This window comes from Neopelma chrysocephalum, unplaced genomic scaffold (genome assembly GCF_003984885.1).
Source record: "Neopelma chrysocephalum unplaced genomic scaffold, ASM398488v2 Primary Assembly neopelma1_347, whole genome shotgun sequence".
Classification (NCBI taxonomy): Eukaryota; Metazoa; Chordata; class Aves; order Passeriformes; family Pipridae; genus Neopelma; species Neopelma chrysocephalum.
This window is the reverse complement of record NW_020898011.1, coordinates 2,795,549-2,822,091: the sequence shown is the minus strand read 5'-3', so window position 1 is coordinate 2,822,091 and position 26,543 is coordinate 2,795,549. Positions and strand designations below refer to the sequence as shown.

The window sequence follows — 26,543 nt, the reverse complement described above, 5'->3', positions numbered from 1 at the left end:
CCTGGACTGAATGGGGTAGGATCTACACATGGATAGCCTCTGACATGAAATAAACTAAAAGCAGAGAGACCCACACGATGTTAATACATCTCCTGGCTCCTAAATACTCGCTGCTCAAGATAAACAGGCTGTCAAGGGCACAGATTTACACCCCAGACTGCTGAAGGCTGAGGTCAGCTATGTGCTCTTTGACCCCCCCCACAACGATGACAGAGTTCAGATGCCACAAAAGAAACTCTCCGTGGATATGAGAACTGCCATATCGCCCGTTCTGATCCCCAATCACCCAATTTTCTTACCTTTCAACATCTTCACTGCCACGGTCACTGCTTCTTTAGGCCTGTCTTTGTCAATCCCCACCGCTTCAGCCATGACGACCTGCCCAAAGCAGCCTTCTCCCAGGGGCTTGCCCAGCGTCAGCCTGGAGGTGTAAACAGCAGATTAACACACAGCAGCTGGGCAAGGGATGCAGCCAGTGAAATTCCAGGGCTAAAATATAAAAACAGCTTTCGACAGCTTGCTGCAGCACAAAGCGTTTATCACATGGAACCAACAAGGCCCCGGGCGCACGTTGGTTTTCACGGGATTTCTTAGGGATGGGAGAGCACCTAGACAGGCACATCGGTCACCAAACCCAGCTTTCAAGCTCTCCCTCTCCTTGTAACAAGAGGCTGAACTTGATGGCTTGCAGGGAGACACAGCATGGAGGGGCAGAGCTTTCAAAGAGCATCGGACCGTGGCTGGAATTCAGGAGCAGCCAGCGACAGCTTTTCCTGTCACTGTAGCATGGCCACTCATCTTCGTTCTCACATGGACTGCAGGGACGTGGAAGAAAAGTTTTTTTGTGTGTGTTGCCCTGTGGTTGCTTTCGGGCAGCTGATGACTGATAATATTAACACAGGTAGGACCATGATTATTTATCAGTTAGTACCAACTTCAAGAAGTCTTTAGGTGGCTTTGAGAAAATAACACCTTTTGTCACGGACAGTTCTCTGTGAAAGTTCAGAGTTGTAACTTTTGGGATAGAAGAACTGTAATTTTGAGCCTTCTGACAACTGTTCTGGAAATTGTTTTATTGATGGAGCTGAGAACTATGTTAAGGGTGGTGTCAAGAGCAGGGGAACATTTTAAATATGATTAACTCCTGTGACATAACAGCACAGTGCACATGGAAAGGTAAATCACACACACTGTCAGGAATCTATATTTTAGCTCAAAATCCATATTCTTGGATTTTTGTTTGGGGATCCTTTGCCTAATGATCTCTTGTGCCAAAAGACAGAGACAGCAAGTCAGTTGACACCCAGCTGTGGGTAATTACAGCACCCTTTTCTCTTCCTAGTGGCTGATGGGGTGGCCAGACAGAAGATACCAGAAAGTGCCTCCTGCCTGCAGCTCCTGGGCTCAGCTCATAGAAGGGAGGCAAAGACCGGGAGAAACAAACTGGGTTGTAATCACAGCACCAACATAAAACCCTTTTAAAAGGAGCAGTCACTAAGTGGGCTCTGCAGAGTGCATTTTGTGGAGCATTTACCTGGTAGCAAAACCTGCTCAGCTCTGACAGACACAGAGATGTCGACCTTGACTTCATGAGGAGAAAGATAGAGAATAAAAAACAAACTTCGAAGCCTCGGGGCAAAATCTTTTTTGTTCCAGCCTAAGTGCTTAAGGACCAGATTTGGTTTCCTTTACTTGCAGAGAATACCATCTAACACCCAGCAGCAGTGCTGGGCAGGAATCAGAGAGGGTGCTCAATGAGTGTGATGCTGCTAGCGTTACCCAGTGTAGGGGCTGGATTCAGACAAACATTTTCATAAAGAAGTTCTCAAGGACTTGGCTTTCCATGGTCAAAAGTAGGATTCACAGATGTGAGACATGGACTCAAAAGCATGGACTTCTGTCCTCCACCATGAAACACAGCGAGAGGTCGTCATGCCATCAGCTGAGGAGTGTTAGACCAGGGCTAAGTGACCTGAAATCCTCGCTTATCTGCTCAGGCACAGGACAGAAGTCAGAGGTGGTTCCTCCCGAGGGCAGCCAACACACTCCGTCAAATGCGGGCTTTGACTTGGTGAGAATTCCTCGGGCTGTTTTGGATTGGTTTCTAAGGCAAATGCGAGTTTAAAAAGGTGCAAAGACTGAAGGGCAGCATATGCTATGCTGAGGTCATCCCGCGTTTTCTCCAGAACTAAAATTGAATTTAGGATCTTGGCAGAGAACAAACATTTGCATTGGAAACTGGTTAATTTATGTGCCATTGCCCTGCTAGGACCAAAGTAACAAACCCCTCATTGTGTGCCTCCTGCCCCCCAACCTAATAAACTGCCTCTAAATAGCCTCCTTTCATTGCAGATCTGCTCCACCTCCATTTGTGCTGAACGCTGGGTTTAAATGTTTAGCAACTCTAAAATTTTCCGCATTTAGTGTATCCCCCCAGGGTATGGGCTGACAGAAGCACACAGACAGGCCCCCACTGTTGACTAGAATGCTGCAGGTGGCAATTACAGCATTTTACACTGGTTTTCAGCTACATCAATAAAATAATTTCCAGAGCAGTTGTCAAAAGGTTCAAAATTGCAGTTCTTCTATTCAGAAGTTACAGTCCTGAACTCTCAAATAGAACTGTCCATGATAAAAGGTGTTATTTACTCAAAGACACCTAAAGACTTCTTAAAGTTAGTACTAACTCTGATAAATAATCATGGTTCTACCTGTGTTAATACTATCTCTCTTTTGCATGTCTTTTTTATATTAAGAAATATGGTTACTTTTAATTATTATTATTCAAAAACCCATTCTGCATGTTAGTCAACAGACTTTGAAGAAAATATTATGTAGCCACATGAATTTGAATATATCAGAATTCAGTGTGTTCTGCTTGAAACCTAATACTTTCAAGCCACAGAAGTTGTGCATACATGCACACAACATGCAAAATGCTGCCCTAAATCAAAAATCATCATCTCCATTAATACAGGTTAATGCAAAATCAACACCAAACCCTAACCAGAGTCCTGACAGAAAGAAAAGATTGTCTAATGGGAAAACCTAGACTTTCTGTATCTCCTACATGATATTGTGTTACCTCTTTTTAAGTATTAACCAATTAAGCAGTTGACTAAGAAACGTTTCATGTTCAGAGGTATTGTTTAGGGAAAGCTTGACTGCCCTTCAACAATGCTTGTACGTGGATATTTTTCCCAGTCTAGATTATACCTAATCTGAAATAGTCACTCATTTCCTAACAGAGGAGTTACCTTTCATCAGAGTATCTGAAAACCCACAAGAAATCTGAAAATATAATCAGAAGGACAGGCAGAGAAAATTTAGTTACTATTTAACCAAACTGATTCAGGATAATTGAATTGAATCTTGATGTTCAGAGAGGCTTCAGGTAATTGAGGTTTTTCTTTTAAACTAAAGAAACCCTGGGAGACATTAGGAAAGATGCCTCCTCCTATAATGTGTCAGGATTTTCAGACATGGACAGGTAGTGTCAAAGGAAACGGGCTACATACTTATCTCTTGGAAACTCCCACTTTGGGTCTTCTGGCAACTCGTATTCCGAGACTCCTGCCAGCATGGGGGCATCAGCAGTGGAGGAGAGGCGGGTGGTGATCCTCACCAGGGGCGTGTTGGAATTCATGGAGGAGCTCGAGTCCGCCGACACCTGGTGTTGCAATGCAAGATGCAGGAAGGAAAGAAAAGAAGGCAGAGATGTAATCTCGACCCAAAATCCGAAAACCACCAGTACCTGATACCAAGCCAGCTCAGCACCATGGTATTAGGAAGTGGTTGAACCTACAGTCATTTTTCTGGGGCACTGCTCTCTCATTTACCCTCCCTTGTAAGCACAACACTGACTCTGATTGCTGCCCAGGCTCTAAGTCTGCCCCATAGGTCAAAATCCATGTAAGTTCTACATAAATTCACTCAGAATATATTTTTGGTCATCAAATTAAGCAGTTTTTTGTTTTTTTAAATCAACTGACAGCATTTACATCACCACCCTCAGGTATCTAAGTGGGCAGCTTATACCACAAGCAGAATTGACCAATAAATTCTCTTCTTCCACTCACTTCTAGTTGTCCATGTCACCATGGCTTTTCCCACACAACCGGGGGGGGGTTGGTGTCTTCTCAAAGTGATAGGACAAGAGGAAATGGCCTCCAAGGGAGGTTTAGATTGGGTATTAGGCACAACTTCTTCAATGGAAGGGTGGTCAAGCATTGAAACAGGATGTGCAGGAAAGTGGTGGAGTAACCAGTGCTGGAGGGATTTAAAAGACCTGCAGATACAGCACCTGGGGTCATGGTTTAGTGGCGGACTTGGCAGGATTTACATTTGGACTTCATGATCTTAAAGGTCTTTTCCAACCCATATGATTCTATTGTTCCATATTTTCCATGTATTCAATACTAAAAGCATCAAGAAGCTACCACAATAATTGGGGGATACTTAAGTTTTCAATTAACCACATTCTTAATTAGAGATTCTGCAGGCAACGTGGAGAAGAGCTCCTAAAAATAATTTAATGTCTGATGTTTTGAAACTTTGGAGTGTGACTTCTCATCAGCCTCAACATTTTCCTTAGAGCAGCAAAGGTACTTAATGATAAATATACTAAAAAAGGAGGCAGCTGCTCCACCTGTGTAATTTTGGTGTGAATTGTGTGAATCTTCTATAATACTCTTTCCTCAAACCTGCAAGCAGCAGCCTGTCCTCTGCTGACCTCAGAGTTTCAAGTGAATACTAACACAAAATAAAAATGCTTGTATTGCCAGTCTTCCCTCCTTTTAAGTGTGAATCCTCCTTCTCTCTTCAGCCCATGACGGCCTTGGCCAAGCCCAAATCCCGTGGCCAAGCTGGGCTGCAGGTTGTTTCACAGTGACATCTCTGGTGCCCATCCTCACACCAGGCAGCAGGAGGTTCTTCTCTTGGCCCCTGCCCAAGCTGGAAGCCTGGAACACCACAGTAACTACCACCCTCCACCTTCAGCCTCATCACCTGGACTTGACTTTGACACCACATTTGCTCATGCAAAATGTCACCAGGCTACAGTTTGGTTCCACGGGCCTTATAACTAGAATAAAAAAGCAATTATAAGCAAACAGATCCTAAGAGCAATAAAGTGGAAATCAGGGAGACACAGTGATATGGACACAAAATCCACTTGTCTCTATGACACATGGTAAGTCCAACTTTGTTGTTCCTTAAGTCCAATTAAGAATTAGAGTGTCTCAGTCCACAGAATTACTTGAGTTCCTCAGAATGGGACTGAAAGGTTTTTGTAAGTCGTGCTGCTACAGAGTGTATTTTGGCAAGACTAAGGCTCTCAAATTTCTCATCACAACTCTCACCATCTGCTTTGTTTGTGAGGTCTCTTTGCAGGTAGACATCCTCAAACCCATCTCATTAAATGCATTTGTCTTCTTGACACAACTTTCTAAGATCAGAGATTAAGAGTGGAAAGGTTTCATTGGGAAGAAAGTGTTAAGGATAGCCATCAGAAAATTAATCTTGGTGACCAGATTTGCAGCTGACAGACCTTTCCTGGTATCAGAAGCAGCTCCTGCAGGCAAGATGTGGTGTCTATGGAAGGAGAGAGTCTTACTGCACAAACAAGGCCACCATTCAAAAAAGAGAGGTGGACTGCTTCCCCCTCATTCATCCCACCAGCATGAATGATAATATTGACTTTCAGCAAATATAAGTACCTGGCACATTCCTCTAGGAAAATAAATCCAGTGACCACTTGGGATACAAACAGAAAAGTACTATTAAGGCAGACTATGGAGCTCTAAATAAATCATAAGTGAATACTGAACAGAGTCCTTCCAGAGAGATGCTGCCATGCCCAGTCTGCAGAGGAGAACTCACCTGCTGGACAAATCAGCATGAGAATCGGGGCTGAAATCAGACTTCTTTTTTTTTTTTCTCATTTTCATTATTTCATTACAGTTTAAAAACGATGCTTCATGAAATGAACCACCTCAGCACAAAGAAATGTGCAAATCTCCATGACCAATGTGGCACTTCCTCTGCCCTTACCCCCTGACTTTCCTGAATTCCATTTTTCTATTATTTCTGGTTTCCATTTTTTCATCCCTCACCATAATCCTATTAATACTCTATGATCACTTCCTCCATATTTCCAAAACCTACCTACTATTCTCCAGCCGTTCTACCAAGATCTTTATTCAAGTCTTGATTCTTATTTCTTTATTAACATTGCCTTTACTTCCATCCCTGTCTTTGCCATTATAGCCATTGTCTTCAGGGACATCAGGAGGGCATGAAAATCAAGCTACAAAATTTAGATTATATACCTTACGCATCAGAAATGGTTCAAAATGTTCTGGGGTCTTTTATTTTTTCATGAAACACAATAATTGTATCAGACACTGTTTGGATCTCTTCCAGAGTTTCATCTTTTCACTAGCTCTACACTCCCCATCCAGCAGTCTTAGCATGGGTAAAGCCTATAAATGTAAACCTGCAATAAACTAAAACACTCCTTTTAACATTATTGCACATTTTTACTTCACTGAAGAACTGGATGATGGGCCAGAGATGCTGTAGGTAACCAAAGTGCATTAATAGGAATGATGAGAAATCCAGAGGAACTACTCAGTGTCTGGGAGAAGAAAAATGGACTGTACTCCCAGGGAATATTCTTCTGATTGATTAACTGGAGCAGTACAAGGAGTTACAGGAGCTCAAGGGCTATAAAAATCTGCTCCAAAAAAGATGAAGCCAATGCAGTCTGGCCTGTGGTTGGAGGAGATTTTCTATTTCAAAATGGCCTTTCACCTTTCCTGCAATAATAAAGAATTAACCTTTGATCCCATCCCTTAAGCATCTTTTTTCACTGCCTTAGAGTACACTATAAAACAGGGAGGAAAATCCTACCTATTCCAAGGTCAGTAGGCATGGTCAACTTTAATCTACATTATACATTTAAGTAACAGCACATAGAAAGCCTTTTTCCAGCTTGCCACTTGCAACACTGCCCTCCAACCCCTTACCATGCAGGTTAACCTGATGAAGGTGAATTAGACACCTTCAAGGTCCACTCAGCACGTTGGTGACACCTGTTTTAAGTGATGACACTACACTAAAGAGGTGTTTTGAGTGCTTAATTAAAGCAAGGCAGGCAGAAGTCAGCTTGAATTGAGCAGAGCACTGAAAGACCTATTATGGTGTATGTTAACCTCAACAGGAAGGCAACCCTCCACCAGAAAATGTTCTTTGTGTGCTTCCTTTCTGCTTTTAGGAGGACAGGACTAAGAACAGTACCAGCCTCAGACAGATCTTTAGCTCCATATCTGCTCTTGGGATGGAGAAAAGCCCACTGTGTCCAAACCTCCCGCATCAATGCATGATTATATCCCCATTTTAACAACATATTTTTCCTTTGGCTGTGTTTAATCACCTCTCAGTTAATGCTTTACAAGCATTTCTAAGCAGCAGAGCATTTAAAACAAACAAATCTTTGCTGGAATCTTTAAATGCCATGTGGCAAAATCAGCTGCAGAGCAGTGTGTAATTGTCTGTAATTGATTATGAAGGGTGTTTTCCTCCACTGATAATTCATACCATGTCCTGAAGCCTGGTTCTGGCACTCGGGCTGTGAGATTTTAGCAGCCATGCAGTGATTTCCTATAATTGTCAGTCTTTGTGAAGGCTCTGCTATAAAAGCTAATCTGAAGTCATATGCATATATGTATATGTATAATTAGTAAGTCATGCTGGTAGCTGCTGATAGAAACAGTCCACCTGAGTGACCAGATCTAGGAAAATATAAGGCTAAATGCACTACACAAAACTGAGTAACCCTAATGTTAAGTACTGATGTTTAAAACACATGCACCACCCCTGCATGAAAAGCTCTCCTTTTGAAACACCTCCACACAAAACAAAGTCCTATGAGTACTACCAGGCAAGACAGTGGTTTCCACATAGAGAAATCCAAAGATAAAGAAAAAATAAAATAGGTATTAGGGTAAATAGTCGTGTATTAATCTTTGTACTTCACAGTCTATTCCTTAAAATAAATGATACTTTCGCAGCTCAATACCAGGAGAAACACTACATGACTCTCCTTTTCCCTGAGTGCTTTTCTTCTTTCCAGATTCCAGCTGGAAATTATCATTTTGAATTACCTATTATCATTTTGAATTACCTATTTTGCTGGGTGAGCTCAAGTCTTACTTTAAACCAACCAGCCTTTGTTCATCACAAATACGCTCATTACATCTTTATACAGAATTAGACTCAACAACAACTTTAGACATAAATTAATGGGAATGTATTTGAAATATTAAGCATAAAGAGATCACTGCTCTCTATTTAAGAAACATACTTGAGGGGGTCCCAATTTGACAGATTGACTGTGGCAGCCCTAAAAAAAACGCTCTAGTGATGAAAAACACTTGTACTTGACTTTGACTGGGCAAGTCACAAGAGATGGGACTGTCTTTTTGCCTGTTTCAAGTGTAATTTATTTGTTAAAAGAAAGCTCTATAAAGTAAAAGTATATCCTATTGAAGGCTACTATTTATCTTTTGGATCATTGAACCTGTCACTTAAAGCCTGTATTGCAAATCAGCCCGTGAGGTTCAATCCTGCAAACACCTCACAAGTTGGTACCTCCCTGTAGGCTGTGGCCAACACCAACAGGGCACTGCAGTTCCCTGCCTGCATGGAAAGAAAAGGAGCTGCTTGCTGGATTTCCCTGCAAAAACCTGAAAACCAAGTAGCAGATCCTGGTGAGGCTGAGGATTGCAGGGGGAGGGAACTGATAATTCCCGATTTCATCATGACCCTTCCTATGAAAGAGAAAAGAACAGCATTTTGGTAGGGAAAAACCACGCCTGCACGTGGGGAATGATAAAATCCCCACTCAGACTAAATAGTGTAGGGGAATCCAGGCCTGCAAACCAAACCACATGTAACTCAGCAAGACTCTTCTCCTGCTCAGACAGGATGGCATCAGAGCCTCCTTGTGAACCAGGATTATTTTCATACTCATATCCTCAGGGACCCTGACCCAGCAGCAGAGAGCTTTGAAAACAATATCAAGAATTTCCCAATCCATGGCCTCATTTATCTGGAATTCCAACAAATCTCATCACCCAGCCCTGGATCTCTGCCCCATTTTCACAGTCTACCTGCCATGAGCATCTTCCCTGCTCACTCTCACCCATCCTCCCAACTCAGCCACTTTCTCTGTTCCTCCCACACACAGCAAGGGAGAACCTTCTGGGATCAACAGATAAATAAAGGTTTAGTGACAAAACCCCACCAGGCTTTAAATACAACTCTCTGAAATACAAATAAACCGAAACAAAGTAAACTTGGTGGTACAACAAAGCAGAGTTGAATAATCCACAAACACACACACCCAGTAAATAGAACAGGGATTATTTTTCAATTCTTCATTTGTGGCAACAATTCTGAAATCCAAAACCAGCTATAAAAGACGCAGAAACTAAACAACTACTGCAGCCTCAGGACCAAGGAGATGTTAACTAAAATTTTAGGAATCTTCAGTTCTGACAAGCAAGTCTTCAGGGACTGTTTGTCTCATCCTGCCTGTGCAACCTGACCAGTGAAATCATCCAACTAGAAACACGGATTGCTCGTTAACACAGTAGTTACATTTTCCTCCATGAAGACAAAAAGGCAGAGAGCCCTTCAGTGAGAAGCTCCTGTTAACAAAACAGCACTAGGAACAATTGGGAGTAGTGGAATTTTTGCTTAGGGGTTGAAACAGCATTTGCACTTTCAAATACAAAACGGTTTTTTAAAAAAAAATAATTCTTACCACTTCTGAAAGCAAAATGCCATTTCAGCTAAGAAAACATAGAAAACCAAAACAGATAAAACCCAACGTGACAAACATGTTGTAAGATAGTTTGGTTTTTTACCCCTCTGTGAAAACAATAGCTTTGGAGAAGGTCCATATTGCATCATTTAATGATAAATAGCTGAAGTGAGGGCAGCGGTTGGCACTGCTGTCACACGCAGTGAAATAACAGTGCCCCCTGAGGAACCATTTCCCACTGACACAACTGAGCTCACCAAAACTGAGGTATTTTTTATGCCCTCAACTTATCTCTGAGTCATTATGATGCTTTTATATTCAGGCAGAAATCTAATAAATGTCTTCTATCTGAGCAGCTGATATGGATCTCTCTCTCTGTGGCTAAATATACAACATTTGAAAAGCCTCCTTTGTCCAGAAAGATACACAGATTTCTAGCCAGAGATGTGTGAATTGAGCTGAGGGCTTCTCATCACTCCTTCTGATACAGAGCCAAAAGTCCCTCTCCATCCTAGTGATATTCAAGCAAAAGAATAAAATCATGAAATCTCAAAAAAAACCCAAAAAAACCAAACAACCCAAACCAAAACCCCCAAAGTGGCCAAGAAAGTCAGAAAAAAAAATAAGAATTAACACTTTTGCTCATAAAAGAAACCAAATGTTTTTCAGATTGGACAAAGTTCATGTCCCCCACTTTAAGGTTTTGTAAAATACTGCATTCAGAGGAAGAAGGCTAAAGCATTACCACTCCCTGGTATTCTTAACCAAGGACATTCAGAAACCATGAAACATGGGTTCAGTAAAAAGCAATACTGTTCAAAACCTCCCACTCTGTGTGCCCATGCATCTAATTCCAAACACTTACCCACACTGAAGGAGGATTTTTAAGGCACATGACAATGACAATAGTCTGGACAGGCTGTAAAACCAATCTGCAGAAATTCTGTATCCCTTATTCATGGTGCTGACAGACCCAAACTGAGCCCTCATCTCCAAACCCCAAGGTCAGAGCCTGGACTCAACCCCTTCTAGATGGTCCCTATTTTGGATTATAAAGTGAACCACAGACGCCAACATTCCCCAGTCTTGCAGGGCTGAAACCTGAGGGAGGATTTACTGCGTGCAGAGGTCTGTTCTTGAAGATCTACTGCAAAAAAATCAAAACCTCTAATGTCCAGCTTCTAAAAAACCAAGTGTTTCAGGAGAGGATAGCACGTGGGAATGGAGGCTGTTTTGGCAAGTGATGGCCTGTGATAAAGCCAAGGTCCTGTTACTCGTTCAGCTGGTTTGTTGCCTGTGGTGTTGCCCTCTCCAGAAATGCTCGTTGCCAGCCACAAACGATCACAAAACATATTTCATGCAATGATGTTGTGCACCTTTTAAATCTGACATTTGCTTTTTGTTCCTTGGTCAAATGCATCAACATCTTAATCAAACTGTCCAAGATCTGATATAGTATCTCCCCTATTTTTACTTTATTGCAGTCTTTTTTCTATTTTGGGGTGTTCTGTGGATGCTTAGCTATGAAATTCCCTCCCCTCGGTCTTCAAAATCCTTCCTGAAAAGTACCTTCTGTGCCTGGTACCTAGTTACCACAATAATAATCACCTTAGAAACATCATAAATACACAATTAAATAGGATTATGTTCCAAAGTCCATTAAGTCAGCAAAATTTTTTCCATTGACTTCAACGAGCTGTGGGATCAGGCCATAAAATACTTTAAATATATTTTTTTCCATCTATAGACTGTTAATACAGAACCTACTCCATTTTTCACATTTCTCCCTGCCCTCATTTCCTCGCCTTGGAAGACAACCACTGAGTTGAGGATGCACTTCCTTCCCACGCCGGATTAAATCCCACCCCTACCGCAATTTGGAATATAACGCTCGCTGCGTTCCCCTTCCCAAAGCTTTCAGGAGGAAGATGTGCTGGCTGAGTTGTTTGGCAAAAAGTTTTTTGAACTCTTTATCTACTTTCTGTTACCTGTCTGCGCAGAGGGATTCGCTTGGTCAGCTTGTGGACAGCGGGCTGGCTGCTGAAATCCGGCTTCTTGGTGGTGTTCCTCATGCGGCACACGACGACTGTCAGCACCATGCAGGCAATTAAGAAGACCCCTATGCAGTAAATTGCTATTTCCAGGTAGTCTGGAGACGTTGGGTATTCCTTTTCCTTCTCAGGAGCTGCATGGGAAGTTTTTAGGAGGGAACAATCATGCCACAGAGTTAGCACACGGCACAGGCATCGTCGCACGTGGAGCGAGTTGAAATGGTAAGACACAACCAGTTCCTGCAGTGACTGTGTGACATTCAGGATACTGTTAAATGTTTAGGCCATCTTGCAATCTGAGAGTAATTTCTCTTCCTAGATCACTGCTTTGACTTCTCAGTTTGCCACTGAGTGTGAGATTGTGGGTCTATCTACACACATATAAACATGTGTCTCCTACACAGGTAGATACACATACATTGAAATATTGCACGACCAAGCATAATTTTAGGGGGAAGAAAAAAACTGTTCAAACTGGGTTCAGCTTCATTTGGTTACTTGAGTCAAACCTCTAAAGCACTATAATTCTTTTGAACCACACAAAAACATATCTAAAGTTAAAACATTGAATCAGCTAGGCTAAAAGAAAAGTGTCTAAATTCGCAAATAGTCATTTCGGCTTGAGTCTGCATTGCTTGTTTAACCAAATTTTTCAGTATGATCTCAAAATACAGAGGGAAGAGAGCATGAATCAGTCCCTCATCATGTCTATACACTCAGGGGTTTCAAAAGGGTTTCAGGACCTGGCTGTCCAGCTGCTTAACCTGTTGCACTTCATGTTGGATGCCCAGCTTCCTTGAGCTCTTTTGAGGAGCCCAGTGCTGGATTAAAAACTCATAATTCAAATGAACAGCAGCATGTTAATTAATCAGTCCTCTTTTGTGAGGACTGTGTATTTCAAGTAACCTCATCAGTGTTTACTGGTCTATGAGATTAGATTTTAGTGGGAGTGGTTTTACCATAGCTGTTACTCTGATTGAAACCATTCTGAAATTATCTCCAAGACAGTTATATGTGCAAACACTGTCCCAAATCCCTTATCTGGGATTCAACCCCCGGATAAACAGCATTCCACAGCAATCAGTGGTCACTCCACAAGCAATGCACGTTCAAGCTGAAATTTTCTTGTGCCTTTCTAAGCTTATAAAAATACTTTGGTCAAGAAAATTGGTTAAAAAAAAAAAAATGCTGTTCAAGCACTTGCAAAATGCAAACACTGCTAGCAGAAGCAAGCTCTACACAAACACTGCTCTGCCTGCTTGGTAACAGACCACACAGGCTCAGTGTTCACTTCACAGTGAGATGGAATCAAGCTGCATTGTTGAATATATTTTAATAAAGGGTAAGAAATTATCTGCAGAAAGTGGGAATGTTTAACTCCCATACGATGAACCTCAGCAACACGCACATGCAGGTTTCGTACCTCTTACTTAGGATTAATTAATAAATTAATAAACAATTAATAAATGTTAAGCACAAGATGACCCAGCAAACCTCAGGTGGTTCATGTTTTTTCAAAGGAACTCCTGAAGCAGCTGCCAACAGTTATAAACGAGAAAATTTGACTAGTGTCAAAACCAGCTACAGTTACATCTTCTAACAGCTGATAACAATTTTCAGGCAACAAAGCACATTGATGTTTGTTTCTTTTAAGGACAGAAACATCATCAACACCAGAACAGCAAGACATGCTTTGCAGTAAAAGCAAATGACTACTTGTTTTCTTAGAGCATGCAATGTTTAAAGATGCACGGAGCCGATTCCCAAGATATTGAAGGCACTGCTTCTGTACATGATCCGTTGGCATTGAAATTAGAATTTCCAGATTTGCATGACAGGTAAAAGTGAATTTAAGTACACTGAATAGCTCAGGTATTTTAACAAAATTGCCAAATTGCTCCAAACTTCATAACAAACTGAATTCCATCCTCTTGAAAAAGTTTACAATGATTTACGTGCTGATTTTCAGTTGTCTCACTGAAGTGCTAAGGAAATGCAGTTCCTTAGCATTTCTGGTGAACTTTTAACAGATAAATTTAAATTTAAATTAATATTAATAAAAATATTTCAATAAGTGCAATAGCCACACACTCCCCCCCCCCCTTTGTTTTTGTTGTTAGGTTTTTGGAGTTCCAAATACACGACAAAACAATTAATTGGCTTGAGACAACCGTGTTTAAAAAACCAAAATCATTGTAAAAGTGTTTCGGGTTTTTTTTTTTGAGACAGAAGCTGTGCTAATTCTGCAGCAATCAACGAGGGGGAAAAAAAAATAAAAAAGAGGAAAAACCACAGAAAGAGAGCAGTGTATACCTGGCAGAACTGTCAACCATGCAGTGTGAAAGGATATCCCAATAGAATTACCCGCCAAGCATGTATACTCCCCAGCATCCTCAAAAGTTACATTCCGTATATAGAGAACCTCAATCTCTTTGTCCGTGGTGTTAACACCGGCAGCCTAAAAAAAAAACAAGAGGGAAGCAAGAGAAAAAAAAGCTAGACACTGAGAGAATTGTTGTGGATAGGGAGATGTGGAGCCACGGGGCTTTGCACTTTGTAAAGGCAGAGAGATGCAAAGCTCCTTCCCCATCCACAATCCCTCATCCAAAAGGCATTTACCAACAGGTCCCAGCTCACCTCAGAAAGTAATCAACACCCTTCACCAGACCTAAACTCACCACCTAGACATGCATGCAATCAAATGACATGGAAAAATTAACCCACAAAGCTTTTTTTTTTTTTTCCTTCTTCTTTTTTAATAAAAGAAAGTTGAAAGAAAAACAAGGAGGAAACGAAGCAGGACAGAAGGTGGGATCCTTCACATGTAGATACCTGTTTGAGAGGAAAGAATTTACTATAAAAACATACTCTAAAAGGACTAAAAAACAAAAAAAAAAGGTGTGAATTCTGCTCCAAAAGACACAACTTAGTAGCTGTTTTAAGCACTGTATGATCCTTGTATCAACCAATGCACTACACTTTTGTGTAGCAACTACTACTGCGTGTTGTGCAGTGTTGCCAGATCTCATTTTAATCTCAAGTCTGGTAATATTTGCTAATATTTGGTAATATTTGCTCAAAAGCACAGTGGAAGGTGTCTCAACTCATGTTCAAAAACAATCAGTTGTGGCTCTCACAGGTGAGAGAAAAAACAGACTCCAAAGGCTCGAGAACCATGAGATGAAAATAAAATACATTTTTCTACATACTAAAGCTTTAAAAAAAAATATGCATGTTTTTGGTTTTTTTCTAGTCATCTTTCAAATTTGCTAAATCTCTGTCTTGACAAGTCACTGTGCACCAAACCAAGCATCAGTGATTATCCAAACTCATACAAGTGGAGTAAATCTTAGACCTGGAACTTCCCAGCTGACCCAAGATGGGCACACCAGGGCACCAGCACCAAGGCCTCTGTGATGGAGATTTAGAGAAATTAATCTTTGCTGCTTTTTGTCTCTTGTTCCATTCAAAAATGCTACTTTGAAATAAATGATGGAGGAATAAATACCCTTTTACCAGACCATTTTGAAGTAAATTTAGTTGCGAGCTGTAGTCACACAGTTGCCAGTCTTTATTGTTACTGCTGAGTAACCACCAGTTAGTAAGAGGTGAGTAACAACTGGAAACCCCTCCTAACCCTGCACAGTCACAGGTGAGGTGGGAAACTGTGACTAAACTGACCTGATTTATGCTTTAGTGGGTACTTATATGAACATTTAAAATAAATAAATAAGTAAATAAATAAATGTACGCCTATGTGTGTATATGTACAAATAAATGTACACTAATTAGGTTGTAATTACATTATTCAGTGTGAACGCTACATATGAACTGCAAGGTATGCAGAATTAACAACAAAACTGGACATAAACACACAAACACAAAGACACCAAAGAGAGAACAAAGATCAGCATCAGAAACCAGTGCTTATGGTACACACAGAATATTGTGGGAATTTTTCCATGGCTGCTGGTGTAACACCAGTTGCATCACCAAAGGAGGATTACACAAATACCACAAGGCCAGAGAGTATCCTACAAGCTGCCTGCAGTCTCCCAAAGCACCATTTTTTCCAGCTTCTACATCCAGCTTGCTTTAAAAAACATTGTTACCTTGTACACTTGGCAGAACAGAGAGCCAGGCAGACTGGTTGGCCTCCCCTATATAATTGGAGACCTTACAAATATATTCTCCAGCGTCCGCCTCTGTCACATTGTACAGTGTCAGCACTTCAGCATTGGAACTATTTATCCCCGAGTGCTAGAATAGACCAATAACACAGGAGAACAATGTCACTGCTGCCCAAAACCGACACCAATCTGTCTATGGTCCCACCACCAACACGTCACAAGAACAAGGCTTCCACTTCAGACAGGGATCAGCGTCAAAACATTGAAGGTTTGGGGGTTTATCGAGTTTTTTTTTTTGTTTGAGTCTTTTTACGTCCGAAGCATCATGTGAAAAGTTAGAAAACAGGAGCGTGGGGGGAAAAAAAAGGCACACCTGGGCAGGCACAGTGGCTGTGTGGAGCAAGAAGGTGGAGAACTGGTTGTCCTACCTGCCAGCACACTGAGCTTTGGCAATGCCAGCTCGGAAAACTTTGGGGTTTCCTTGGTCAGGCTTGCTCAAAATGCCTGCTGGCAGGAATGACACTACTGATACACCAGCTAAAAAACCAGACATCTCTTGCAGGCTCAGCATCCAGACAACCCAACCCTGCCAACAAGCTTTTGGCAGCAGGTGCCACGTTACTTTGAAATAAAGGGGTTGAAGAAATATGAAAGAATATGGAGTAGATTGTCCCAGGTATGTTTTGGATGCTTTCTACCCATACAGAAATGTCAATGATGTTCTTTAAGAGGGTTTTCAACTTTTTTTCCGAATAACTCACGCCTGAAACATTCAGAGACGAAGGAATTTTTACGGAAGTTAAAAAAGAACAGAATAAGCTGCACGATTAGCATTTAGCCAACCAAATGATTATCCAACTCATCGTTTCACATGTAACACAAACATTTCCATTTTCAAAAAAAGTTCACTAAACTTTTTAGTTTAGTGAACTCAAAATTCCTTTAAAGAAGGGCACCGTCGTCGCCGGCACCTGCAAAGCCTCACCTTTAAAACCTGAAGGTAGGGCAGCCCGTCTGGCCCGTATTTACTGCCATTCCTCTCCACATGTTTTATCCACTGAATATGGGGTTGGGCATCGCTGTAGACTTTGCAGACAAACTCCACGTCCCCTCCGACGACGGCAGAGGCGTTTGCTGGGAGCCCGGCCTGGAGGATGGGCCGGTGCGGGGAACGCTCTGCTCGGGCAGGGAGGGGGAGCAAGAAACAGAGAGAGAGAGAGAGAGAGAGAGAGAAATAAAGATGCATAAATAAGTGGAGCTGCCAAGAAAACTGTAAGTGAACCCGAGCCAAAAAGCCCTGTAAGCCTGTTGGCTGACTCCTCCGAAATAACACTGCAGCCAAAACGTACAACAAGAGCTGCAGTTCAAAGGAGATGATGACTCGAGCGCTACACTTGTAATTTAAAGAACGGCCATCTGGGGGGAGGGGAGAACCCAGGCTTAAAAACTTCACACATTTTCCATAGTTTCAACTCAGCAATAATTAAGTAAAAGATCTCCTTTTTTTTTTAATGCTGTTGTAGAAATTACCTCTGAGTTCTAAAACATTCTGATTCGACTAAATCTTCGCAAATTAAGAAAAAATATTATCGATTAATTTTAGAAACTGATTATTGTGCTAAAACAAACCAAAGGGAATTTCCCAGAACTAGCAGCAGAAGCCTGAAACTCCTTGTGCAGGATGCACTTACCAGGCAGCTCAACCTTCTTAAAATGCTCTGACCAGTTCCATCACCATCACTGCTCTCTGCTTTACCCAGATGCAGCAGCAGAATAAGAATAGTTCTTATTCTGAGCAAAACACAGGGAAATACAGAACTCTCCAGAAAACTGCAGTGTATTTCATGTGAGCCAATGCAGCTTTTAATTTATGCACTTGTAGAAGCATTTATCAAATATTTTTGGTCAAGTTCACACTACTGGATATACCGAGTGCACCCTGGACCACCTGGGTGCCCAGAGAGCCACTGCAGCCAGCATTCCCAGCCCAATTTTGTGGATGTGATATACACAATCTTTGGGGAAAGCACTGATGGGACCTCATCCTCAGCTCTGGCATGGAGGCAACTTCCCATCACCCTCACTAAGCCTGATCTAACACTCACATCTGGGCTGTGGGCAGTGCATGAGCCAGCTCCTCAGTCTCCAGGGTCACCAACAGCCCTTCTCTGCTGGACAAGGCAAGTGGGCAAAGGATAAAAACTTTCTCTTAAGTGATGTCTGAATGAAAGGTCCTCAAAGTCATCTTTCAGACAGGTGAGGTTTCATCACCCTCGCTGGGAACTCACCACCTTCTTCAGGCAAACTTAATTCTGTCCATTTATTTTTTATAAGAATGCAAAGTTAATACTGACCTACACATACTTTCAACCTCTTTCGAGGAGCAGTTGAGGGAGCTGGGGTTGTTTAGCCCGGAGAAAAAGAAGCTCAGGAGGGGCCTCATCACTCTCTGCAACTCCCTGAAAAGAGGGTGTAGCCAGGTGGGAGTCAGTCCCTTCTCCCAGGTAACAAGTGACAGAACAAAAAGATATGGTCTCAGGTTGTGCCAGGGAAAATTTAGATGGGACATGAGGGAAGATTTCCTCACCAAAAGGGTTGTCAAGCATTGCAACAGGCTGCCCAGAGAGGGCATTTAGGAGTCGTGTAGATGTGACACCTGGGGTTAATGGCTGGACTCCATGACCCCAGAGGGCTTTTCCAACCTAAAGGATTCTACAAATTAGAAGTGAAATGCTCACTGCCCCTGCTCCAGGAATCCTTTCAAAGATAAGTAAAAAACAGCAGACCTAAATGTTTATTTTTGGAGGCTATACACTGTGAAAGCTTCGACGTTACGAGCCAAATCAGCTGAATTTCAAATCAAGCGTTCCTTCTTAAACATACTAGTTTCCAATAAATTGTTTCACAAGCAAACATTGTGAGTATAATAGCAAATAATGATGCCCATTGAACAATGGGATCTTTTATACAGTCCAATATATTTGGCATGCAGCAAACATCTACTGGGAATTTATTCACTGAGGCTATGCTGGCAGCACACTACAAAGCAGCAGTCTTAACTTGTGGCAAAAGTGCATTTGTGTTGCAGTTACTAAATTATTCCATGGCTATGTGTGTCATTTTCAAAGATCTAGGAACAGTTTCACATTTTTTAATTTGTGAATTACAGTAGAACATATAAATTAGTATTTTACAGTTCTGGAGAGAACTTTTAGTTTCTCACCTTATGCTAAATAAGCTCTAATTCCATCTCCCTCATTCCTTCATTTGGGTACAAAAACAGCAAGCAAAAATCTCTCTTTAATAGAAACCTTACACCATCTTCCAAAACTTATTACAGCTGCCTTCGGTATAAAATGAAACCTTAGAGAATGTTATTTAAAATGTTTTTTAGAAGTCAGTAGGCCTCATGTTTCATTTCTCCACATCAGGGTTTGATTTCCTTTGTGACCTTATTCTCTGCCCTTAAACAAACCAGAGAATGAGGCCTGAAACATCTTGGAAAAGTTCCTACTATGCCAGCATCAACACACGAAATGTGTTTAGTTTATCCCGATAGCCATCAATGATTTAATCCTTTATTGATGACTGTCAAATATTTCCTCTACCAAAAAAGAGGAGGCAAAGCTGAGAAGTAAAAGCAGAGTTCTTACATTCTTAGTCCCAAATTCCTTTTAAAAAAATTGAAGTGTGTGCATATGTATAGGTGTATATGTATGGACGTTTGTAAAATTTCTTCTCTAAGGGTAAAGGTGTTAAAAATAAACTTTGGTTGCCCTCCAACACGTGGAGCAATGATTAATGTTCATCAGCTCTCCCACTTCAGCAAAGGAGAATATTCCTGTGCCCACACAGGAGAACATAATCATCACCATGTAAATACAGCAGGGCTTCAGGACAAACCTGGAGTCCAAGGACCACAGGAAATACACTTGGTTTTGGGGAAAATAACTAAATACGAAGAAACTTCCACTAATTACCAATGACCAGGTTTAATTCTGTACAGTACCATAGCTTGGAAATAGTAATTTCAGGATGTTGTTCTGCCTTACCTACTTCTCTGCAAACCCACACAAATCTAAGGACTCTGCTAAGCACAGGTACTGTCAAAGCCATACTCATAAATCTCACATCACTATTTAGCATTTAAAATACAAGCTGTACATTTGTAAGCAGATCTCATCACTCAAACAGCTAGTTACACTAATATTAGATGGAAACAGCATGTTCTTTTTTACTAAAGACTAGCAAAGGAAGTTGAAGTTCTCTTTAAAAAAATCTTAAACGTTGGTGAAACTAATTTTATCATTACTTAATAATTACAACCAGGATCATCACTAAAATATAGTGACCATATACTCCTCTAGTTATTTAACTCAAACAATATTTTTATACAAAACAAGTTGGCAAACAATTTGTCATAGCTCTGTAGCCTTAGTGATTTCAATATTCCCCTTGTTCATTAATATTGAAGAACCACTTCAAGAAATAAATCCTTGCTTCCTGAACACTGAAATTTCAGTGTTCTAGTCTCACATTACAAAACCAAGCCAAGAGCATATGCTGTAAAACAGAAAATCCCCCCCAGAATGCTTAATGCTGGATCCCACCTTAAGAGACAAACACCAGCTTGCTTCCTCCCCCTTGCAGCTTAGACACAAAACCAACATCATCCCCATTCGAGGAATCAATTATTTACAAAAGGCAGAATGGAAATGATTGCTCATAGTGAAGACTATCACATTCAAGGCTACAAGCACCTAAATTTTACACCACCATAAAAGTGCCCAGGGCTTGAGCATTTCTGCTCACTTATCTACAGACAGATAGACTCACTATCTGAGGAGGCAACGGACAAAGAGACCTTGCCCAAAGGCTTAGAGGAAACTGTCATTTAGCCTGTTAATGTTAAAACTTCAGAATACTCTCCTCCAAGAGATAAAACTACAGAGAATCCAGGAAAGTTGGAAACTCTAAGTTTCCAAAAAAACGGGCAAAATAGAAGGAGCTGCCCGGGAAGTTTCCAGCTCTGCAGGACACACAGAGGTGGTGGGAGCCTGTCCTGCCACAGATGATGGAGGCAGAAGTGACTGGGAATGACTACTGTAGCCTGCACACTTAGCAAGGAGTGTTGAGAACTGGCTGTTGAAGAAATTGAAGCCCCCAAACAGATGATTCCTACAAAAGGGCATCATCTCTCAAGGCATCATCCTTGGCTTTATCTCCTCCAATTTTTTTTCCTGACCAGCTGCAGCCAACACAGAGGGGGAACCAGAGAGGAGAGAAACAGGAAAAAGTCGTGATGCAACCATATGGGGTGAAGACTCTGGGGTATGGAGGTGGGTCCTAGGGTCCAAATCCCACGTTTTAAAGCCAAGAGAGACCAGAAGACACGATCCCACCGCTCCGGTCCCAGCGCAGGATGGAATGACTGCAGGAAGAGAGGCTGCTCGCCAAGCACACCCCCAGAGGGAAGATGTAGGGCAGGGTTTGCTGCTGTCAGAGGCCCAAGTGGAGTGTATTGTGGCTGAAAGAGTGGCTCTGCTGCGACTGGAGTGCCTTGGCAGGGAGAGGAGACAATAACCCCGGAAGGGGTGAGCTCCGGGACCCTCGCGAGGCCAAGTCTCCTTAGCAACCTGGCCGTGCCAGGGGCTGAGAAGAGCTCTGGGAATTGTCTATCCAAGCCTCCTCGTCACCCTAGCACAGACAGTTCAGGACCTTTCACGGGAGCTAAAAGCCAGAACCAAAGCCCATTGAAGTCAGGGGGAACACTCACATGGAATTCAATGGGCTTTGCATAAGGCATCCGATTCATCTCAAAAAAAATGAAAACTACTCTTATTTTCTCCTTTTGAATGTGCTTGTTTCCTCTCCTTGCAAATGTGTGATTCAAGTGCAGGCTAGGAAAATAAAAGCTGAATAGCAAATGCAAGACCAAGCACGAGTTCTGGGGACAACAGAGACATCCTCAATTAAGGAGGGGGAGAGAGGGAGAAAAAGGTTACCTAATTCTTTTCCACAATTTTTAACTAGACACATTTATCAGAGTCTTTAATACCAGTTCTGAAATGTTACTGACTTCTAAGGACTCATCTTGATGGCTGCCACTGAGAAGCTACACAGGGATCCCTCAAACGATGACAATCAATAGCCCCTGGTAGAGTTTCTGTGTATTCAGTCATCACTGAATGAAAAATACAGTGGTCCCAGCTGTTTCTCTATTAAATGAAAACACAGACCTGCCATGCCCTCTTCTTCACTTGCCACCTTCAGCTCTAGTTGCTTATTTTGTCCAATTCCAAACGTGGGAAGTTTTCAGCAGCAGCCTCGATCCTATTTGGTGGAAACACTGCTCACTCCCAACCACCTTCCTTTGGATCCTGCAACATCTGCTGCTGTGGAAGATGCTAAATATTCTGTAAATTATGGGTCTCAAAAGCATCCTACAGCATTTTAGGCCAGACTGTAATCACAGCCTCTTGCATTGGCTTTGGCTTAGCCAAAAAACTAAGCTTGACTGAACTTGTAAGATTGACTCTTCAGCCTTAAAAAAAAAAAAATAACCACAGCCCTTTCATCATATGCTTGGACTGAAATATTCGTCTCCTGTGTTCTATCTTCATCAGTGAGCAGAACTGTCCCACCATTTCCCCCGGGCCATGTCCCTAACACGGGAGGTCCCAGAAGGCTGCTGAGGTCTGGGAGCAGCACTGCTGATGGAGGAACATGTCACTACATGGCTCTGTCCCCAGATTAACTGCAGGTACCCTCTTTTATCCCACAACATCTGGGAATTCCCTTGGGAGATATTTTAGGGATGTACTTGGTGAGCACCTGACACCTCATGCCACCCAACTGACTGATGGACCTCACGGAGTGGGGAGCCAGTGTTGTCACCCATCTCTGGGACACCCAGAGTCCCCTCCCCATGCCCTCTTCTAAAATGCATCTATGGGAATACCAAAACTGCTCCAACAAAAAGTGCAGTTCTACAGTAATTTAACCTGGAGGTGAGAGGAAGGTGAAATCTTTCAGGTACAGCTCAGCTTCCCACAGGACCAGTGCACCTCAAAGCTGAAATATCATTTCTTCTCAGAAGAAATGGCACTAATGACCACTTCAGTCACAGCCTGGGGGAACAGCTCTCTCTATCTCTGCAAGCCACTCTGTCTCTGTGCTCCCTTTCTGGCATCCCTATTGAGACTGTACATGTATGTACTATTATTGCTGGCTCTGATGATGATTTTGGTGGTGTGGACCATGAGAGCACTTACTAAAGCCACAGGATATCAATCCCTGATCACTACCTATTTGGGCTAAATATCAACCATTAAAAGAAAAGATTATAAGGTTATCAATCTCTTACTGTTCAGTGAGTGAAGACCTCCAGGTTTCTATCCTGTGCTAGCTGACAGCAAAGGAACCAGTTTGCAAGGAGAAACACAAGGATCACCATCTTTCATGAAAGATCCCATCTACACGAGCTGCAAATCAGTTCACAAGCACTCAGAGGCTGGATTAATTACTGCTCTCTGAATTAGAGAGCTTTTTTTGAGGTGAGTTCCAGGAACAACTCCAGCATGAGGAACTGCAACTCAGGTTTCTCTATAAATCCAGCATTATCCATGTTCACACAAAGGACCCAATTTGAAACTACACTAGCTCTCCATACCCCTAGGTGGAGTGGCATAGGAGGGGTCTAACCAAACAGATGTCAGTCCCCACAGGAATTTCCTCCTTCAAGGTAGCTCTGTACACACGGGCCAAGCCAAACCTTCGCTTCCTCTCCCCAGCACAAAGCAACTGCTTATGGGGGCCTGTGCTCTAAGAAATGCTGGACGCAAAACACTCCTAACTCCACTGTTTTGCTCCACGGTGTGGAGGAGTAAGGCTGAGTGCTGGCTGCTCCTTCAAAAGATCAGAAACAACCGAGCAGGTGTAGGCAAAACACCTCTGCTAATTAATGTCATACGCTAGATACACACGAGCCAGGAGCTGAGCAGCTTCTACCAGCTGCACGTCAGTTTGGGTTTCTTTCTGCATAGTATGAAGCACTGCATGTTGTTTATGGCCAATTCAGAAGTGCTGCTGAACTGTCATGTTCTATTTATAAGTACATAGATACACACCCCTCAAATCATTGCTTCCTGGGTAATTTATACACGCTGAGGTAGTCCCCGCAGCAACTTAGGGACAGTGTTCTCTTCCTAAACCCTGCAAAATCACAAGATGCTGTAAGGTTAGAAAGAATAATATGTCACTGTCATAAAACACTAAGAGATAAAGACCTTTATCAAGTGTTCTTGCCAAGGATGAACAGGGGCCTCTCAGGCAGACTAACAGAACAGCTTATGGATCAGACCAGCATAACCAGTACTGATGATATCACGCCTTACAAATTTTGGCATCTTTTACCAGTGGGCATTAGCTAACAAATGTCCATGCTACTCAGTGTTCCAGTACAGCAGGAGTCTCCATGTACAGCATTTCCTATTGGCCCAACACCACTTGAAGAAGCCACCTCAGGGGCCAAGAGCTCAAAGGGGTATCGCTGCAGCTGGAGCTCCTGGCCCTCTCAAGTGAACCTGGCACAGGGATCTGCTCCTGCAGATGGGAGTGAGGGGCCAACCTCCATAACCACTTTCTAAACTCCCTTTGTCCTCTAATTTAGAAGCTTCATATAAACCTTGAGGCATTCCTTTCTGCTGCTGTGTCACACACTCCATCATTGCTAACAACTGGGCTCCAACACACAGCTCTGCTCTGCTCTGTGGACAGTACCCAGACAGCAGGGAACCAGACCCTATATATTCCCTGATGTCACTGAATACTTTCTCAAGAAATTGAGAACATTGCAACACTGACTATTAAAGAATTTTAATGCTAAAGATTAAAATTTTGTCCCATATATCAGAAGCAGACCCGTGTGCTACCCCACAGTAAAATCTCTGCTGCCCCATCCAACCTCCTTGTGATACCCCAAACCCTCCTACTCACCAAGGCCAGTCAAGTAAAAGGCAGTGCCTTTTTAAAATCTTCACAGAAATTAATCAGGTGTATTCAAACTCTTTGTCCTTGGCTTCACCACCTTCACCTCCAATTTTAAGTAATGGCACTGTTTGTCAAGCAGGCACAGCTCCCACTGATGTTATCCCATCTGTCTCCTTGGATAGCTCCACAGCATAGCTTCAGCTCACTGTCCTATGTGCATTTTAGCTCAAAATCCATCTTTGCACACCTTTGCAGCAGAAGTGCATCTGCACACCTCTTTCCCATATGGCAGCAAGCCGGGGGAAAGAAAGTAAGCAAGACTGACTTATTTGGCTTGATAAAAAACCCATTGATGTCAGTGAAAACAGTAGGGGTGGGGGGAAAAAAAATCACCATCAGAACTAGTTAAAAGCTGTTCTTTCAAATCACACGTATATCTGAGGGTTAAAGAGGCAGGAACATTCAGCAAGCCCGGGGCTAAGGCAGGCAACATGAATGTTCTTGTTTTAAAACATGAAATTATCAACAGGGTTTTGAGACCAGTTTGTCCTTAAAGCAAAGCCCTATTGTCAGGCTGACACAGCATGGGTTTCATCAGCCCCGTGGAGCAGAAAAAGTCACAGCAGCCAGAGTTGTACAACAGTAATCTTGAAGCTGCCTTGCAGTATCCCTCACACAGCGCAGGCATAAGCAAAAGCTTCATACATGTCTGAACAAAGGGCAGAGGGGCCTTATTTTAGTGTGAAAAACCATGGGAAACAGAACAATGAGGAGCTAAATTTTTCATTGAAATTCTTTTCAGTGTACCCTAAAAGAAAAAGGCTACGAGAGACTATGAAAAACAGCTTGTGACTTCTCACAGACAAGTGGTAAAATTTTATTGTTCTGGCTGTTTCCAGAGAATGAATTTTTACACACAGAGATATCATCCTTTGTACTGTGCACAGCTCCCAGCACTCAGCTGCTGGATAATAAGCAGAGACAATGCTGGGTCCAGCATCACTAGACTGGGCCCTCCAACAGGCTCTGCCAAAGGTTTACTGTATGCCTGGCAAACAGCATCTCTCCCACAGGGATGATGTCCCTCTTCCAGCTGCAGTGGGTTTAACTCACCAGCGCACCCAGTGATGCCATAAAACACACAGGGGGAGTTATTATTTCTGTTGTTATTGTGACCTGACTGCATATTTTTCATCCTCCAAATTTCCTTTCCTGAAAACAGCTCTGCCTTTAAAGTAAAATGGAAAAGATTATGTAAAGCTTTAAAAGCCCTCTTGTATTTCTACGCTTCTCCCCCCTTCCCTTGCACAGCACACTTGCTCCATTGAGCAGTGCAGGTGTGAAATTATTGGAAGGACTGCGGAATTCGCCGTTTCCCAGCTCCCTGCCCGGCTGACTGACCATAACCACTGTGCAGGCTCTTGGGGCAGGAGAACCTCCAGCACCCAGAATTTCAATGATCTGTGCTGGGTAATCCTGGCTCAGCCTCGAGACATGTCTGTGTCAGGTCTCACTCAGGTTTTGGGTTTGCCTTTCCTAGTG

The 26,543-nt window shown here is 42.4% G+C and overlaps 1 protein-coding gene across 8 annotated transcripts in view; it reads right to left on the bottom strand.

Moving 5' to 3' along the window:
- FGFR2 (fibroblast growth factor receptor 2) overlaps window positions 1-26,543 on the bottom strand; it is an 83,584-nt gene that overhangs the window by 14,050 nt on the left and 42,991 nt on the right. For 5 of the 8 annotated variants that reach the window (XM_027705614.1, XM_027705615.1, XM_027705612.1 and 2 more), the window contains 5 exons: window positions 16,996-17,186; window positions 14,194-14,338; window positions 11,812-12,014; window positions 3,519-3,670; window positions 300-421 (listed from right to left, as the gene is read on the bottom strand). In XM_027705614.1, coding sequence (XP_027561415.1) covers window positions 300-421; window positions 3,519-3,670; window positions 11,812-12,014; window positions 14,194-14,338; window positions 16,996-17,186 — 813 coding nt within the window. Of the gene's footprint in view, window positions 1-299; window positions 422-3,518; window positions 3,671-11,811; window positions 12,015-14,193; window positions 14,339-15,992; window positions 16,141-16,995; window positions 17,187-26,543 lie in introns of all 8 variants that reach the window. The other 3 variants (XM_027705619.1, XM_027705613.1, XM_027705620.1) reach the window with 2 other exon arrangements.